Source organism: Eutrigla gurnardus (assembly GCF_963514095.1).
Source record: "Eutrigla gurnardus genome assembly, chromosome: 18".
Classification (NCBI taxonomy): Eukaryota; Metazoa; Chordata; class Actinopteri; order Perciformes; family Triglidae; genus Eutrigla; species Eutrigla gurnardus.
The window spans coordinates 3,537,876-3,553,949 of record NC_139929.1 but is presented as its reverse complement, the minus strand read 5'-3'; the positions used below and the strand labels follow the sequence as shown (position 1 = coordinate 3,553,949).

General features: G+C 46.9%; 2 protein-coding genes across 2 annotated transcripts; one reads left to right on the top strand and one right to left on the bottom strand.

Moving 5' to 3' along the window:
- The first annotated feature begins 160 nt into the window (after positions 1 to 160).
- wasf3b (WASP family member 3b) lies at positions 161 to 10,084 on the top strand. The gene is made up of 9 exons (XM_084033144.1): positions 161 to 264; positions 4,081 to 4,237; positions 6,064 to 6,198; positions 6,303 to 6,456; positions 7,221 to 7,338; positions 7,546 to 7,727; positions 7,814 to 8,083; positions 8,328 to 8,626; positions 9,339 to 10,084. Exons 2-9 carry the CDS (start codon positions 4,105 to 4,107, stop codon positions 9,494 to 9,496), a joined length of 1,449 nt encoding a protein of 482 aa, XP_083889270.1. The 5' UTR covers positions 161 to 264; positions 4,081 to 4,104; the 3' UTR covers positions 9,497 to 10,084.
- A 3,746-nt stretch (positions 10,085 to 13,830) lies between these two features.
- On the bottom strand, positions 13,831 to 15,723 carry gpr12 (G protein-coupled receptor 12). Its single transcript, XM_084033730.1, has 2 exons — positions 15,492 to 15,723; positions 13,831 to 15,081 (listed from the first exon to the last, which is right to left on the bottom strand). Exon 2 carries the CDS (start codon positions 15,067 to 15,069, stop codon positions 14,044 to 14,046), a length of 1,026 nt encoding a protein of 341 aa, XP_083889856.1. The 5' UTR covers positions 15,070 to 15,081; positions 15,492 to 15,723; the 3' UTR covers positions 13,831 to 14,043.
- Between the last annotated feature and the right edge of the window lie 351 nt (positions 15,724 to 16,074).

Sequence of the window (16,074 nt, the reverse complement as noted above, 5' to 3'; positions counted from 1 at the left end):
CACCGCTTCGGAGCCGGCGGACTCTCCCTGTCACTCATCGCCCTTCCAGCGACGCCATTGGTCCGCGTGAACGCCCGTCACGCGTTAAAGCCCCTGCTCGGAGACGTGATTGGTGCGCGGGGCCCGGTGGGCGTGCCCTCCCGTCCTCAAAGGATCGTTCCCCGGAGTGGCCAGACTTCGCTGGGGACACAGGATGTGAGAGCTAATAGGAGTATCTAACGGGACATGCGGACGGGCCGATTTCATCTCATATTTCGAGTGCTGGTGAGGCTCTTATGGTACTTTATTTATTTTTTTTACAACGGATAATGACAGCTTTGATATAAATATTGTAAATTAATATTGAATTATGTTGAAGGTGCTCTCATTTGACAACTAAGAAGTCGACCGCTGGACATAAGCTAGCTAACCAAGTGGTCAGTCGGTGCGGACCCCCCCCCCCTCCCGCCGGATAATGATAACAAACGGCCGAAACATGCCCTAAACGTTGACTATTTCTCGCCGTTATGTGTAACTTTGATGTGTGGTTTTAATACCGGCGTTTAAATCAGTTTGTTAGGCACTAAACGGGGAAACGGCTGGTTTAATTTAAGATTAAAAAACTGGCAGAAATTCCCAGGAAGCTCGGCGGGCGAACAGATGTGGGTCAGTCCATCAGTAACGGGAAGCGACGGTGCGGAACACTGATTGATCGCGGTTGCCATTAGTTCACGCCCGTGTGTGTGTGTGTGTGTGTGTGCGTGTGTGTGTGCGCGTGCGTTCACGTGAATGCGCATCCATCAGTCTGTTAGTGTGTGTGGATGAAATGGGAATTTTAACGAGACGTCAAAACAGTGCATTGTAACAACTTTAATATGACGTTCGTTCAAGTAAAGTGATGATTCATTGAATATAAACTTGAATATAAAGATATTATGATGCTATTATACATCATACCTTATATTTAAGCAAATGTATCTAACTGTAAATATTCACTATCAATCCATAAATCAATCACATTTTATATTAACTGATTATAAAGCAAACTTATATCTAAAATGACAAAGTTAACAGACGCAAAACAGCTCAAATACAATATTCAAAACTGTCAAGCTGAAAACCACACATGCTTTTATATTAATTATACAATTTTAAATCAATTCTTTGTTCCACTACAAAATGAATCAGCTGTTTAGCACACTGGATCACCACTGGGATTGTATGCAAAAATGTCCATGTTCAAAACAAACTTCTTGTGTATTTATGAGCAGATTTTTGTCAGTTTCTCATTACAGTTTTCCCTGAATCATTAATGTAGACATACATTTGTATAATGATAGGATCATGTAATGATTGTTGGTTAAAATGCTGTGTGAATCACGGCCTCTGAAGAGATATTCTGTCCTTTTGACTGCAAAAACCGAGGGTTGAAGTTATGGCCAAGCTCCCATGACCTACTCTGTGCAGCGGCGAGGATTCAGTATTCAGAGGATACTTTAACCCAGAGTGCCTGAATGTTTCATCACGGGTGCCTCTGAATAATATTGGGACGAGGGTGCAGTGTCACCGCAGACATTTTTTTTTTTACGTCATATTTAGGGCAGTGTGACCTGACGTAATCCAGGCTGCATTATTCATAGCATCAGAGCAAGCGAAGCTGCCCGCAACACAGTAAGGGCTGTGTACTCCGGTCATAAATCGGTAATGACTTCCCTTTTCAGGTCTTAATGGAGTTCTCACATCTGTAGTAAATGCCTCTTCTGTCTCCGTGCGTTGGCGTGGAGATGTGGGCATCTCGCTGGAGTCGCAAGAGGAAGTGTGTTGCTACCTTGAATGCCGGAGGATCAAAGACATTTCTTTTTTAAGTGGATGGGACTGTTAAAACATGCAGCTAATGGGACGTTTTAGAGGCTACCTGGTGTGTTTGCATGCCTGAATGTCTAAGTGTGCAATAAATCAAGCATCCAAACACATGACAAAAAGGATGAGTGAGAAACCGGAAACCAGAGAATCTATGTTTCAATGTGTATTCTGTTATATGTTCAGGCTTTACTCTCCCTTTCTCGCTTTCTGTTTTCCTCTCAGAGCGAGTGGAGGGGCGCTCGCTTGCTACGCTTTCAATGCACGAGTACAGGGGGGCCTTAAAGAAGGTTGGAGAGGAGGAGGAGGAGGAGGAGGATGCATGGGAGAGCTAGTGCTGTTGCCGTGTGAACGAAGCTCTATTGTCCCAGGAACCTTTCAGTGGCTTCCCCGAGGTCCCTGTTCATACCCCTCCCCCCACCCGATACACCCTTTCTCCCTCACACAAACACACAAACACACACACACACACACACTTTGTCCACCTCTTAATGTTACACACTCTCACACTCCGTCTCACGCACCGTCTCACACACTCTTGTCCCACTTGGTGTCTCTCTCATGCACCCTTCTTCGCCTCTACTTTCTGCTAATTTCTCAGGCGAGGCCCGTCCCTCCTCCTCCTCCTCCTCCTCCTCCTCCTCCTGCTCCCTCCGCCCGGTTGCCCCCCAGTTGCTCATTATTTCGCCTCATTGATGTGATTGTCAAGCCAGCCGACAGGCAGACAGTAAAGGCAAAAGCATGCAATCTTCTCATTTGCATCACCTCCGTCTTCACGCTGATTATGCAGACTGTTAAATCCGAGGAGGTCTCTCTTTTTTTTGCTCCAAACCAGACCTTATTAACTATATTCAGTGTCTATTTGTTGCAGCGCACCATGATGTCATTTCACCCTTTGTTTTCCGTTATTGGCACAAGGCTGTTGGGAATTTCAGGGGGTTGCTTGCTGAGAAAATGGGTGTAGATGTGGACTCGGCTGGTGGGAACAGAAGGGTCTCTTTTCTGTCTCGGACAGCTGAAAGGACACAACCTGTAATTACAGTAGTTTCCTGCTGATAGCGCAACAATGGCTCCTTTACCTCACCTTTATATTTGGTGTCTTATGAGATAAAGATTCACAAAGAATAAAAGATAAAACATTAAGACAATTAGAAGTTAATGTAGTTGTGAGGGATTCATAAGGATTTTACTTCCCCTCGATTCTCTTGTGATCACAAATAAATATCTGGAAAGTCCAACAAACATGAGTTGTATTTCTAATACGGTCAGCTATTATTAGCCTTCTGTCACACTGCCAGAACTCCGGTGTTTTGTATTTTTATTTCTTTTTTTAATGCCGTAGCTGCACAGGGAGAAAGTCTGGAACTGTAATCAGGAGTGAAATCATTTGAGCAGTGAATCTGAGGATTGCGTGAGCACGTTTCCATCTGCTTCTTGAGCCATCGCCGTATTGTTCTGGCCAAGTGTTTTGGACAGGAAGGAGAGAGATGTGTGACACAAGGAGGTCCAGGAAACGGGGAGCCAGGTTGAGACCGCGAAAACAGGAAGCAGGAAGAAGCTCAGATAAGATGGGTGCTCTGATCCACCCTGGGACTTCTCCTGCTTTGAGTATTATTATTATTTTTTTGTAGTTCTTTGAACCAAATAGAGTTTAAAGTGTCTGAAGAAGCGGTGAGGGTTTCATTTAGTAACTGAAGGGCGTCCATCCAGCCGTAAGGTATCTTTTACGCTTCAGGTGTTCGATTTTTCTCTCGTTCAGCAAGAATGCATTGATTTATGTAGATTCCCGTTTGACTTTTCTTGCCTTTTTTTTTTTGGTGTCTAACCATATCCATGAATCTGTGTTTGTGTCAGGATTCCAGCTGGGTGGCCGACAAGCCGGCCTGGGATTAGCTGGCATGCTGTATCTCCCTATCCCTAATGCTTTAATCTCTCCGCTGGTTGCCAAAGTCTTGTGGCTTTGGGACACTGTTGGTCATCACTGTCAGCTTGTTTTCTCTGGTCTTACATACAACACACACATTTGATATCTTTGAGTTTTAGTCGGAAGTAATATATCAAATAATTATGATGGATGTCTTGATTTGTGTTTATTCGTCATAATTGAAATCACACACAACGTCTCGCCTCTTATCATCATCGTCTGATGGCTGCGTTGCTCATGACCTGCGTGCTGCTTCCTCCATTCATCCTCTCTAACCCCGGTGTGTGTGTGTTCGTTTTTCTGTGCCTCCCCTGCAGTTCGTGACGCTGTGAGGCCTCGCCATGCCGCTGGTGAAGAGGAACATCGAGCCCCGTCACCTCTGCCGAGGGGAACTCCCCGAGGGCATCGGCAGCGAGCTGGAGTGTGTTATGAACAACACGCTCTCTGCCATCATCCGCCAGCTCAGCAGCCTGAGTAAGACGCACTCGTCACACTCACATGCACGCCGTTTAGACGCCGAAAACAGACGGCAAAAAGCCACAAAAAGAGACTTTTGTGTAACATCATAAACAGACGGAAGCATCCTCAGGCTGTCTAACTTCAGTGTGACGACTGTCTACACCGTGTGTTAGCCTTCTTTGTGGAAAGACAGCATCACATGGTTTCATCAGTAATCCCGAAGCTGTGATTGATTTGGGTGTTGTCATGGTTACGGTGCCTGGGGGTCACTGGGCTAGCTGTAGATTTGCCTCGCACTGTGGCCCGCAGGGTTGAAATGTAATCCTTGCAGATAGCTCTTAAAAAAAAGAAAGTGTGTGCATGTGAATGTCCAGATAGACTGTGTGTGTGTGTTTCAGTGCTTTTGTATTTATGAATGGGAGGTGTGTGTGTTAACTGTGTGTGTGTGTGCAGGACTGTTTCATATTGATTGCTCACAGTAAATGCATTAGACAGATTTATTACCTCACAAAGAGCAGCTATCTCCCCATCCGTCTTCCATCTCCATGTCCTTGTCTCATTACCCGTCACCGTGTGTGTTATGTGTTGTCTTGTGACCTTAGTTGCACCCTTTTTTCTCTCTCCTGCTAACTTTGTTCAGACTTCATCCTGAACTTCAACAGTGGATGTTTAAAATAGTCCCTTTTTGGCGTTGACCCGCTGCATTTTGACCCAGTCGCATCCATTCTCTGTCTCTTATTGTATCAAGTTCCTGTATTGGGAGTGGGCCTTTTAACAGCAGCTGTGTGGGGAGCTATATATAAATGCCCCATACGGGCTCGGAGGGGTATGTCTACATGTATGTGTTGCAAGTGGACCGTAAGGATCCTCAGGAGAGGTTAAAGGTGACCCGGGCTCAGCATGCCGCATCTGTGATTCTTTCCTTCCTCTGAGTGTTTTTCCTGCAGCCCATCCTGTCAGCAGGAGGGACAGAAGAAGCCCTTAGCGGTGTGTTTGTTTGGATGAAGCCTTACCAACGTGTTCTTTAATTAAAAATGTTATTTGGCTTGATTTTAAACTGTTGGTATCCATAGAAGCCGTTCTTTTAATCCTATGCATTTCCGTGCTTCCCAGCTTAGCAATATATTTAGTAAAACATGTTTTCTCCTCTTATTAACCCTGGGCCCCAGAGCTTAGACTTTATAGTCCCATAAACCCTGGACTAACAGTCATTTTGCCCTTGGCCCCTCACTAAAAACATTTCCGGGGCAGGTCATTCCTACTTTTCAGGGTCGTTCCCCAAAAAACAGGGTTAAGGAGGAGCACATGTAGACTCCAGGACTTGTTGTCCTGTTACTTCCCGGGTCTATGAGCTGTTTGTGTGAACATCTGGAGGGCAGCCATGGCTTCATAGATATGGAGGAAGTTCAGTTACTTATTGTTTCAAAGGAAACAAGGGTTCGGGAGTGAAATTTACTTAATTGAACGCCAACACTGCAATAATTATGAACCTTGCTGATGGATAAAGAGTGTTTTTCTTTATTTCTATTTGTAGAGATGGTTTGGGGCTTTGAACTAGCAACTCTGAGGTGATGAGTCATCATGTGATACTGGGCAGTGAAGAAGAATAACTTCAACAAATAAATGTGGTATTTCTGTGTTAAGTGCAAAACGGATTTATTAATGAGGAATGTTGCTATATGGAGCCGTGTGAGAGGTTATTTCCTGACTCCTCAAGACTCACATTGTGTCACGTTACCGCCGTATCGATTCAACTTCAGCCTTGCTTGGTTCCGGGTAACGATCGCTCATGAAGTCTCCTTTCTCTCAAATTTCCCGTCTCTCTGCCGTTTCCTTTCCAGGTAGACATGCAGAGGATATATTCGGCGAGCTGTTTAAAGAGGCCAACACCTTCTATCTGCGTGCCAGCTCCCTCCAGGACCGCATTGACCGGTTGGCGGTCAAGGTCACGCAGCTGGACTCCACCGTGGAAGAAGGTGGGTCAGAGGTTGAGGGACTGCAGGGGGGCACAGGAAGTCATCGCTTAATGTTGTTTTCTGCCTTACATTCAAGCAATTTGACCATTTTTTTGTGTTCTCAGTCTCCCTCCAAGATATTAACATGAGGAAAGCCTTCAAGAGCTCCACCATTCAGGACCAGCAGGTGGTGTCCAAGAGCAGCGTGCCCAATCCCGTCAAAGAGATTTACAATCTGAGCGACAAGCCTCCGCCTCTCAACATCCTCTCATCTTACAGGTTGGTGCTGATGATGCAAATATTCTCTCTTATCCCCCTGCAGCGTAATCACAGTCATATTTCTCTTCTATCATTTTGAGGTTATAGTATTTCCATATTAGATATGTGAGCTTTAAAGATGCTAAACATCTTTTTTTACAGTCAGTTTTAACAGTGTTTGCATATGTTTGTACACAATGCAGATTTATGATATGAAAGATAATAAAAAACAGTGAATGAGTTCTAAAATTCAGAGTTTATAGCATGTGTTCTACTTAATAACTTCCTATGTATTACTTAGAAGTCACCCATTGTTCCTGGTATGATTGCGGCTCCTTGTTTCTGACCTACATTCACAGTGAAACAGCGGATTTGGTACTATTTCCTGCTGCTACTTTTATCCCGTGTGCTTTCTAGTACTTTGGGTGCATTGCATATTTAGTGTGGCCGGTTCCGCTGGGAATCCAACTACTAACCCTGACTACATAGCCCACTTTTCTCTCGTCTTTCTGTCTCTCTGCCTTTTCCCTCTCTCATCCTGTCACTTCCAGTTATGCTGGATCCCCAGTCATCATTTCACCAAGCTTCTCCAACTCATGCATTATTCATATTTTCACATGTTTTATGCCCAACTAAGTCTTTCCATAGAAACTCACAAAAAAGCAAAAAAAAAAAAGTCTATCTTGTCATTCTGCATTCAAACAAATGCGTTGTTTTAACCCTTCTTCATGCATGTTCCTACACAAAGACTTTTGTGTACCTAACTCGTTGTGTCGTTTCCGAAGGGATGACCACAAGGAAGCACTCAAGTTCTACACCGATCCGTCCTACTTCTTCGACTTGTGGAAGGAAACGATGCTGCAGGACACGGAGGATAAAAGGAAAGAGAAGAGGAAGCAGAAGGTACAGTTGGGTCCCCGAGCAGCGCACAGATCATGCTTTTTAACGTATTATTATGATATTCTGTCCAATGCAGTGCGGATATTTCCTCCCCCTTATTTTCAGAATTAGAGTCACTTACTTACTTTATTAGTGGAACTAATTCTATGAATGTCGATAAGAACACATAATAAACAGCCATTCATAGTTTGATTTTGAACAAACTCCTAGGAGCAGAGGCGTTGTGTGGATGGGACGTTACAGAGGGAGGTGAAGAAGGTGAGGAAGGCGAGGAACCGTCGGCAGGAGTGGAATATGATGGCTCTGGATAAAGAGCTGAGGCCGGACCATCGACACACCATACACCGTGACAGAGGGGCTTCCTCCGAGGGCTCCATGTCACCAGAGAACAGGTCGGTCACTTTTTTTCCCCCTGATTATTCTGAGAAGCATTCGCATGATTTCAGCCTGGAAAAAACCTTCCTCTTCCTCCCATCAGGGGTCACGGTGCCGATCCGCACCACTACCCCAACATGATGAACCACGCTGGCCACGCCCACACCTACTCCGGCCCGCCTCCCAGCGCCCTGGCCGCCCAGATGGCCGCGGGTCACGCCCCGCGTGGAGGAGGTGAACACGACGTGAGAGGGAGGAGCATGATGGCATATCAGGGTGGGACTCTGGGGCGTTCCCACCACCCACCGCTTCCCCCTCCGCCCACTGAGGCTATGAATGGGGGCTCCATGTCCCTCCCACCGATGGACTACAGGTAAGCACGTCTATTGGACACCATGATGCTTTTCAACCAGTTAGGGGTCAGTTTGGGGTCAGGGTCCATTGTTGTCTGTGTGACCACATTTAGTGCATGAACTTTGAGCCAATGCTGCCACCTAGTGGGTCAATGTCCTCGTGCCTTACTCTCCAACCCTGATGTGTTAGCAAAAGCAGAGTATGGACTGCCATAATGTTAATTAAGTCTCCACTAATTGTCTTTAATTCCCTCCCTCTTGCAGTATGGATGGCTATGCCAACACCGGTCCTCCTCCTCCCCCTCCAGCCCCTCTCATCCCTTCTGCCCAGACTGCCTTCGCCTCACCTCCCGGAGGTTCGATTCCCATCGGGCCAATGACCGGCGGCTTTGCCCTGCCTCCACCACCTATATGTGGAGCTCCGCCTCCTCCCGGTCCTCCACCTCCTCCCCTCCCTGCCGGTGTCTCCCATTTCGCGGCCCGTAAGGTGTCTTCCTCCACACCTGCTGAGACCTCGGCGGTCACTGATGCCCGCAGTGATCTGCTGGCTGCTATACGTATGGGTAAGAGCCGTGTTGTGTGTGTGTGTGTACCCATATATGGCATTTTAATGTTTTTATTAAAGAATCTATAATGACAAAAGCAGGGAAATCCAACTACTTTAAATGTAAAAATGAACAGATCTCTATGAAGTTATATAAAATAAGGGGTGAATAATTTTATAAGCATGGTATTAAAAACAAAAAAAATGATATTTTCACTTAAAGGGTCTAAATAATGGTTTATTGCTTGAGATTTAATGTGTGTTGAATATAATATTATTGTAACTACACTGGGGATACATTGGGAAACAGAGAATAAGAAATAGCTTCAGTGAACGTTTGTGACCTACATTTTTATTGGGACTCGTCTCGATATGACAGGAAGTGGCCTAGATCTAGAACACTATAATTAAGTGGCCCGAGTGAACATTTAAAGACGTGTCTTACAATGTTCTATCAAGGGCCAGCAATCGTTATATGACAAGAAAATAAAAGATGTTAAAGAACTGAACGCTGCAAAACCTAATATATAAGACATTTTTCACGTTACTGATGTCCAACTTAGTTATATCTCATTTAATTTGACATTTAAATGACTATACTTGATAGTTATATAGTGATTTTTATACTTTCTTCTCCAGATTCTGTGATAAAGCGAATAATGCTAGAATGGAGTTGCTTTTGATCCTTTGTTCTGCTGTATTTAAAGGCTCATCCCGTGTTTTTCTTGCAGGCATCCAGCTGAAGAAGGTGCAGGAGCAGCAGGAGCAGCAGGCTAAGAGGGAGCCGGTGGGCAACGACGTGGCCACCATCCTTTCCCGACGCATCGCCGTGGAGTACTCCGACTCCGAGGACGACTCGGAGCTGGAAGAGAACGATTGGTCGGATTAACACACACACACACAACAACAACAACATAACCACTGAACACACACACACTCACTTACTTGAGGGAATGCCCACACTCACAGGTTGTCACACACGTTATTGCTGAAAACACATACCTACACACTATCACATGCTGTAGGTGGATATAAGCTAAGTGGTCTGAAACTGGAAATGTGGGGGGGTGTATTCAAGATGCGTAAACACTGTAAAGACACTCGTAACATACCGTAACACTCGCCGCTCTCTGAAACACTAACACGTAGTTGATTTCAGAGCGCTGTGAATACGTTTCTCTACCCGTCGTAACACGATAGACACCGCGTGAAGGTGCTGATTTCATGTCTAGTCGAAAGCTCGGGAAACGTTAGGAGAATTAGAAACTTTTCCTCTTGAGCTAACCAATGTACTTGTATTTTTTTTTTTTTTTTTTTATGTTTTTACTGAAATGCTGTAGAATCATGAGGCAAGTTTTTTTTTTTAACATGTCAATGACTTGGAAGTGAAGAAGTAACGGGTTCATGTCTCTGTCTATGTAATAAGTCTTATTGATCATAAACATGATAATTGATTCAGCCATCTGCGTCTGTAATCAATCACTGCTGTGTGTGAGTGGATGTATGTGGATGGGGGAGGGGGGAGGGGGGGGTCATGTATATGCTAGTGTGAGCTCTGTAACCTTTGACCCAGAGAATAATAAAATAATGAATGATGGATCTTGGCTGCCATATCTCTTTACTGTTTCCCTGTCGTCATAGAGACGACATACCTGGCTCCAAGACTTCAGTTTCCATAGTAACAGTATAGCTAAGAAGGGAGTTGCCAGGGAAACAGAAGAGTGTGAAAAAAGAAGGGGGGGGGGGGGGGGGATGAAGCCAGGGAGAGGATGAACAAATTAGTCAAGACGGGAGTTTTATGCACAGCACATGTTTGGTTTTTAATACAAAATTAACAAGATCTCTCAATCGAGTGAACTAACCAAAAAAGCAATAAAAAGTACGACTAACACCGTTGGAAAAATAGACACCACGTTCACAGAAATGTTCTTACAATATCTCAGTTAAGTTAGTGCATGTTGATTATCCTTTTATATGTTTCATTTTGCAGATACTTAATTTTGTTTGTGCCATTTTCATCCCCAAAAAATAAAGTGCATTTCACATTGAAAACTACGCATACGTCTACACAAGATGCTGTTACTGTGGCGTCCTCCCACCTCCAGCCCCACCCCCAAAAACACACACACACACACACACACATTCACAGGCCCTTGAGTGTTTTGTTATTTAGCTCTAGATTAGTAACCAGCAGAACGACACCTCCTCCGGTTACTCTTACACCGCGACACGATTCAATAGATTAACAGGTGTGTGAATAGAGACGGATTACATCCAAACATCGCAGTCTTTCTTGGATACGAAGCCCTTGTTCACACCTGCTCATGAGAACCTCGGCTGCACAAGAGAAAAAAAAACAATCAGAGAATGTCCACTATTATTTTGACTTCTTCTCACACATCTGTGTAGCCAATCAATTATCAATTAACCAGCGTTTACAGATGAAGCCTAACAGAAGAGAATCTACAAAAACAAAATGGTGCAACCCCAACTCATCCCGTAGTTTGACTGTCTGTTGGCAGCACCGTGCACGGTGGTTTGGAGATCTCCTCTCCAGCATGCCGTATTTACAGAAACAGAGTCCGGAGGAGGGCTTATCAACAAGTTTGATTATTACTACATTCAGAGAAAAAAAGGCTTTACAGCGCCGTTATAATCACACAACATCAGAACGTGAAGGAATTCAGGCCGGACGAAAAGTGGAAAAAAATAGAACTTTTCAATGAATATACATATATATATATATATAACAAAAATAGACTTTTTCTCAAAAGGTAAAGGAATAAGATGGTGTGTGATGTGCCAAGCCTGATCAAACAACGACGGGAGTCACGTCTTGACGCCCGTGCATGAGGTCACGCCTTCGGAAAGCGTGAAGGAGAAGCTTCGTATTCGGAGGTGACCGTTCTAATTAGCTCATAGGATCATTCAGAGGTCACTTAGCGGACGCCTCCCTCAAACCAGACTATTGATTTAAAGGAGAATATTAGTGGTGAAGAAGAAGACGAGAACAACACAGCAGGACTAGGACTCATTCAGAGTCCATGTCCTAGTCCTAGTCCTAGTCCTCTTCAAACTCTACAAACACCTAACGAGGCCACTTCTCTAAGTGTTGACAGGAAGACTGGCAGCATTATCCTCTAAGGTCAGGGGAGGTCAACAGGAAGTGGACCACAGACCTGTTTCCCTCCCTCACCAGGAGGCAGATTATTGTCTGCTGAGCTGCTGGATAACAAACACACACACACATGCACACATACACACACACACACACACACACACACACACACACACACCCAGAGGCCATGCAACTCATACCGTACGCACTAAAAACACAGTGACACTTTGAGGTTCACGACACTTCAGGACGGTTCATATATGCTCACGACGAAGCGGAGGCAACAACGAAAATAAAAAACATTTCATCCTGGTGTTACAAAATGTCCCCCCCCCCCCCCCCCCCCCCGAAACTGATCTCAGATCAGGAAGAAGAAAGAAAAATGGCGGAGGAATGAGGCAGTGATGTCACTGTGACGGATGAGTCGTTTGATCTCCAGCCCAGAAAAAAAGGATTATTATTATTATATCCCACCACCTATTTGAAGATGGATCACCGAAGCATCACTTCCATTCACTACAACACATCCCTACACCCCTAGTGGCCGCTATTGGTACTTCACACTGCAGGAAGAAGTCGTGGTGGGAACGTGGATGTTATTGCTGTCTGAGTATTGCTTCACATTAAAATAAAATAAAATAAATAACTACCATTCACAGGCTAGTTATTGCTGACAAGATATGAAGTGAGGAATTAAAATGCACTAATGTGGAGACCAGAAGATAATGGAGGACTAACTCAGAGCAGCTGGTGGGTGGAGGTGTGGTTTTCGGGCTTCCATTGAATCAGAGACTCTTAAAAATGTCAAACTTATCCGCACTGTATGGCAAAAAACATTGTTTAAAAATCCACATTTTCTTTATAAAAAAAGGGTGCAATTCTTGTGACCATCAAGTGATGATTGTAGCTCATTAATGTGATACGTGTGAGGTACACTGTGTAGAGAAACATAATTATTAGGCCCTGCAGTCGCCGATGTGACCTGCCACAAATAAACTCAGGAGGAGGAGAAGAAAAATAATCTGTGCTCGTTGCATGCAAATCCCACTGGAGTCTGGCATGCACATCATGTGGTTGGTGCTAAACTCGTTAGGGGCCCAAAAAGATCAAATACATGGAAATACATTCAGATTTAGCCGATTTCCCCACACACAAAAAGCACATTTATATTTCTAGTTAGGTTTTTGTCTACAGATTTGAAGTGATCTGATCATATTTAATATCATATATGATTCCTTTAGGGATAATATTTGTTTTATCCTTTTAAAATAATTATAATTTAAATTATTGTTTGTTTATGTTGGGGGTTCTCAGTTACATAATCTCCAGATATATATAAAAAAAAAGTCTCGAGCAACCTCCATCCAAAAGGTGAAAGGTGAGGGATATAAAGTGGTTACATAATCCCACCCCATAGGTTTATATTCGGTTTGCCTCCATAAGTGATAAAAAAAAAAGAAAAAGAAAAGAGGAGGGGTTAATGGTGGGGTCTCCTGGGGCTTTGTCTTGAGCCTCCCTGACGCGAGATGAACTGGAACACAGTCCAGAGAGAGAGAGAGAAAAGAAGCCCGGTACATTGTGGAGAGGAGAGGAGAGGAGGGGGGAGAAGAAACGGCTTGATTTCTTCCTCGGCGTCTGTGGAGGACGCAGGGCGCGGATCAGAGAGCGCCGGCTCTATTTTTAGCTCTCCGCGGCTGTTTAGCTTTCGACGCACGTTCAGAGTGCAGCAGCAGAGCGCCTGGATGATGGGGATGATGATGCTCCAGACGGGAGCTTCATGTGGAAATGCCTCTCTCTCTCAATCTCTCTCTCTCTCTCTCCTCTTTTGCGCACGTTAATCTGTGCGTTTTTACGCACGCACGCACAGGTGGGGGGGCGCAAACTAATAATCCCTCCACGTTTGAAAGGAAAACAAAGCACGTGTCACCCAAAGCTCACATCATTCACATATATACAGCTGCTGCCTGTAACATGTGATGCACACTCTGCGGAACAGCGGAAGGGCGTGGCCCGGGCTGGACGGGAGGGGGGGGGGCGGGGATGCTGTCCGCGCAGTGGCCGTCTGTACCAGGGAAGACAGTGAGACACCTTGCTCTATGGTGAGGGTGACAACGGGGTAAGAAAAAAGCTCCATCCATCCAGGTGGGCTGTGGATAACAGTAAGATCTCCAGCCGGACCTGAAGCCACAGCCCCCTCCGCCGCGTCCCCCTGACCTTCTCTGCTGCTGCTCTCTTTGACACCAGACAGATCCAGCGAGGAGCAGAGCTGACTCAGGGCGCCTCTCTCTCTCTCTTCCCACCTGGGGTCTGCTTTTTGGTCAGACGTCGCTGGGGGTCCTCGCACGCTGGGCCACGCTGGCAGGCACGCATCCGCAGCACACCAGCCACAGCGCCTTCTGGATCTCCTGGTTCCTGAAGGCGTAGATGACCGGGTTGATGATGGAGTTGTAGGTGGCGGGCACCAGCGTGGCGTAGGTGTAGAGCGGAGGGTAGGTGTAGTCGGCGATGAGGGAGTAGACGGTGAACGGCATCCAGCAGGCGGCAAAGGTGCCCAGGATGATGGCCAGCGTGGAGACGCCCTTCCGCGTGGTGACGTAGTGGGGCGTGGCGGCCAGGAAGTGGTGCTGGAGGGCGATCTGGTGAGCGTGGCGCATCACGATCTTGCAGATCTGGACGTAGAGCTGCAGCATGAGGCCGAAGAGCAGCAGGAAGGAGACGGACAGCACGGCGATGTTGTTCTTGGTGAGGGGCCGCACCACGCTGCACGTGGCCTCCTCCGCCAGGCAGTTGACCCCCGTGACCGGCAGCAGGCCCAGGCACAGGGAGAGGCCCCAGAGCAGCACCAGCATGGTGTAGGTGAAGGCCGCCGTCCTCTCCGAGTTGTAGGTGAGGGCGTAGTACAGCGACAGGTAGCGGTCAATGGTGATGGCCAGCAGGCTGAAGACGGAGGCGGAGAAGGAGGCCACCACCAGGCCCACGGTCAGCAGCTGGGCCGAGTCGGAGTGGAGCAAGTAGGCACAGGTGAAGTGAAGGACCAGGCCCAGGCCGGCCAGGAGGTCGGCCAGCGCCAGGCTGCCAATCAGCAGGAACATGGGGGCTCTGAGGGCCGGGTTCTGCCAGATCACCAGAACCACCAGGGCGTTCTCGCAGGCTATGAGGGTCCCCGAGGAGCACAGCACAATGTCCCAGGGGTTGACCAGCAGGGGCAGCTGGCCGGGCGGCAGGGAGTCCGACGGGAACGCGCCCAGCCCGGTGGTGTTGTCCGTGGGTCCCCCGCCTCCGCTGGCCCATGCTGTGGGGTCAGGGGTCAGCCAGCTGGGGGTGACCGGTGGCTCTTCGCTCATTGTAGCCCCCGTCTGAGAATGACACAATAAACACACTAGTTTAGAACCACAAAGAACGACTAAATCCCTCTCCAGTGATACAAATTAACATTTGTCAGACAGTTAACAGGTATCCTCCACATGGCCTACACTACAGGTGAAGAGCTTTATTTATTATATATACGTGGACACACATATGGAGACACCGGGGATAAACCACGCCGCTGCTTCACATAGCAGAGATACCGCACCCGCCACACCGGTGGGCCATATGGTGCCGCTTCACCCTCTCTGCACCTTCATCAGAGGAACACCGCGGCGGCTCCACGTCAGCAAAATGATGCAGGAGGGGGAGAAGGAAAAAAAAAAAAAAAGAAGCAGGCTGCATTCTCCCCCATGCATGTCAACGATGCTCAACAACCCCGTTCGGAAGGCAGCCCTACCTTGACTCTGTGAGGTGAGACTCCCGTCTAGATGGAGAGAGGACAGCCTCGTTTGTCCATGTTATTGATAAGGATGGTGCAGCGCCGGCGGACGGAGACGCAGCCCGGGGAGAAGGAGGAGGAGGAGGAGGAAGAGGAGGAGGAGGAGGAGGGGGGATGCTGGTCCTCTCTGCCTGAAAGCGGCGATGATGGCAAGAGAAGAGGGAAAAGAGCGCGGAGCGGCTCTGCCGTTGACGGCGTATCGCCGTGGACTGCGGCTGTGCGGGGAGCAGCGGCGGGAGAGGGGGAGGAGGAGGAGGGGGAGGGGGGCGTCGATGATGAAGGAGGAGTCCCAAATGAGGCCAGACCACCGAAGACCGGTTTAACTAACTACATGTCTGGTCTCAAGGACAAAGACAGGTGTCCAGCTATTATAGGATAGATCTGCAACACCTGTCTCTCACCTGCACTTCACTGTTAAACCTGCTGTTTCTCACTTTCCACATAAGAAGATGCTGCTGGATGCAGAGACTCCATTTGCTATTCTGGTCCTGTCTGTGCTATTAACAGCAACCCTGATGTGTGTCACCAACCTCCTCCCCTC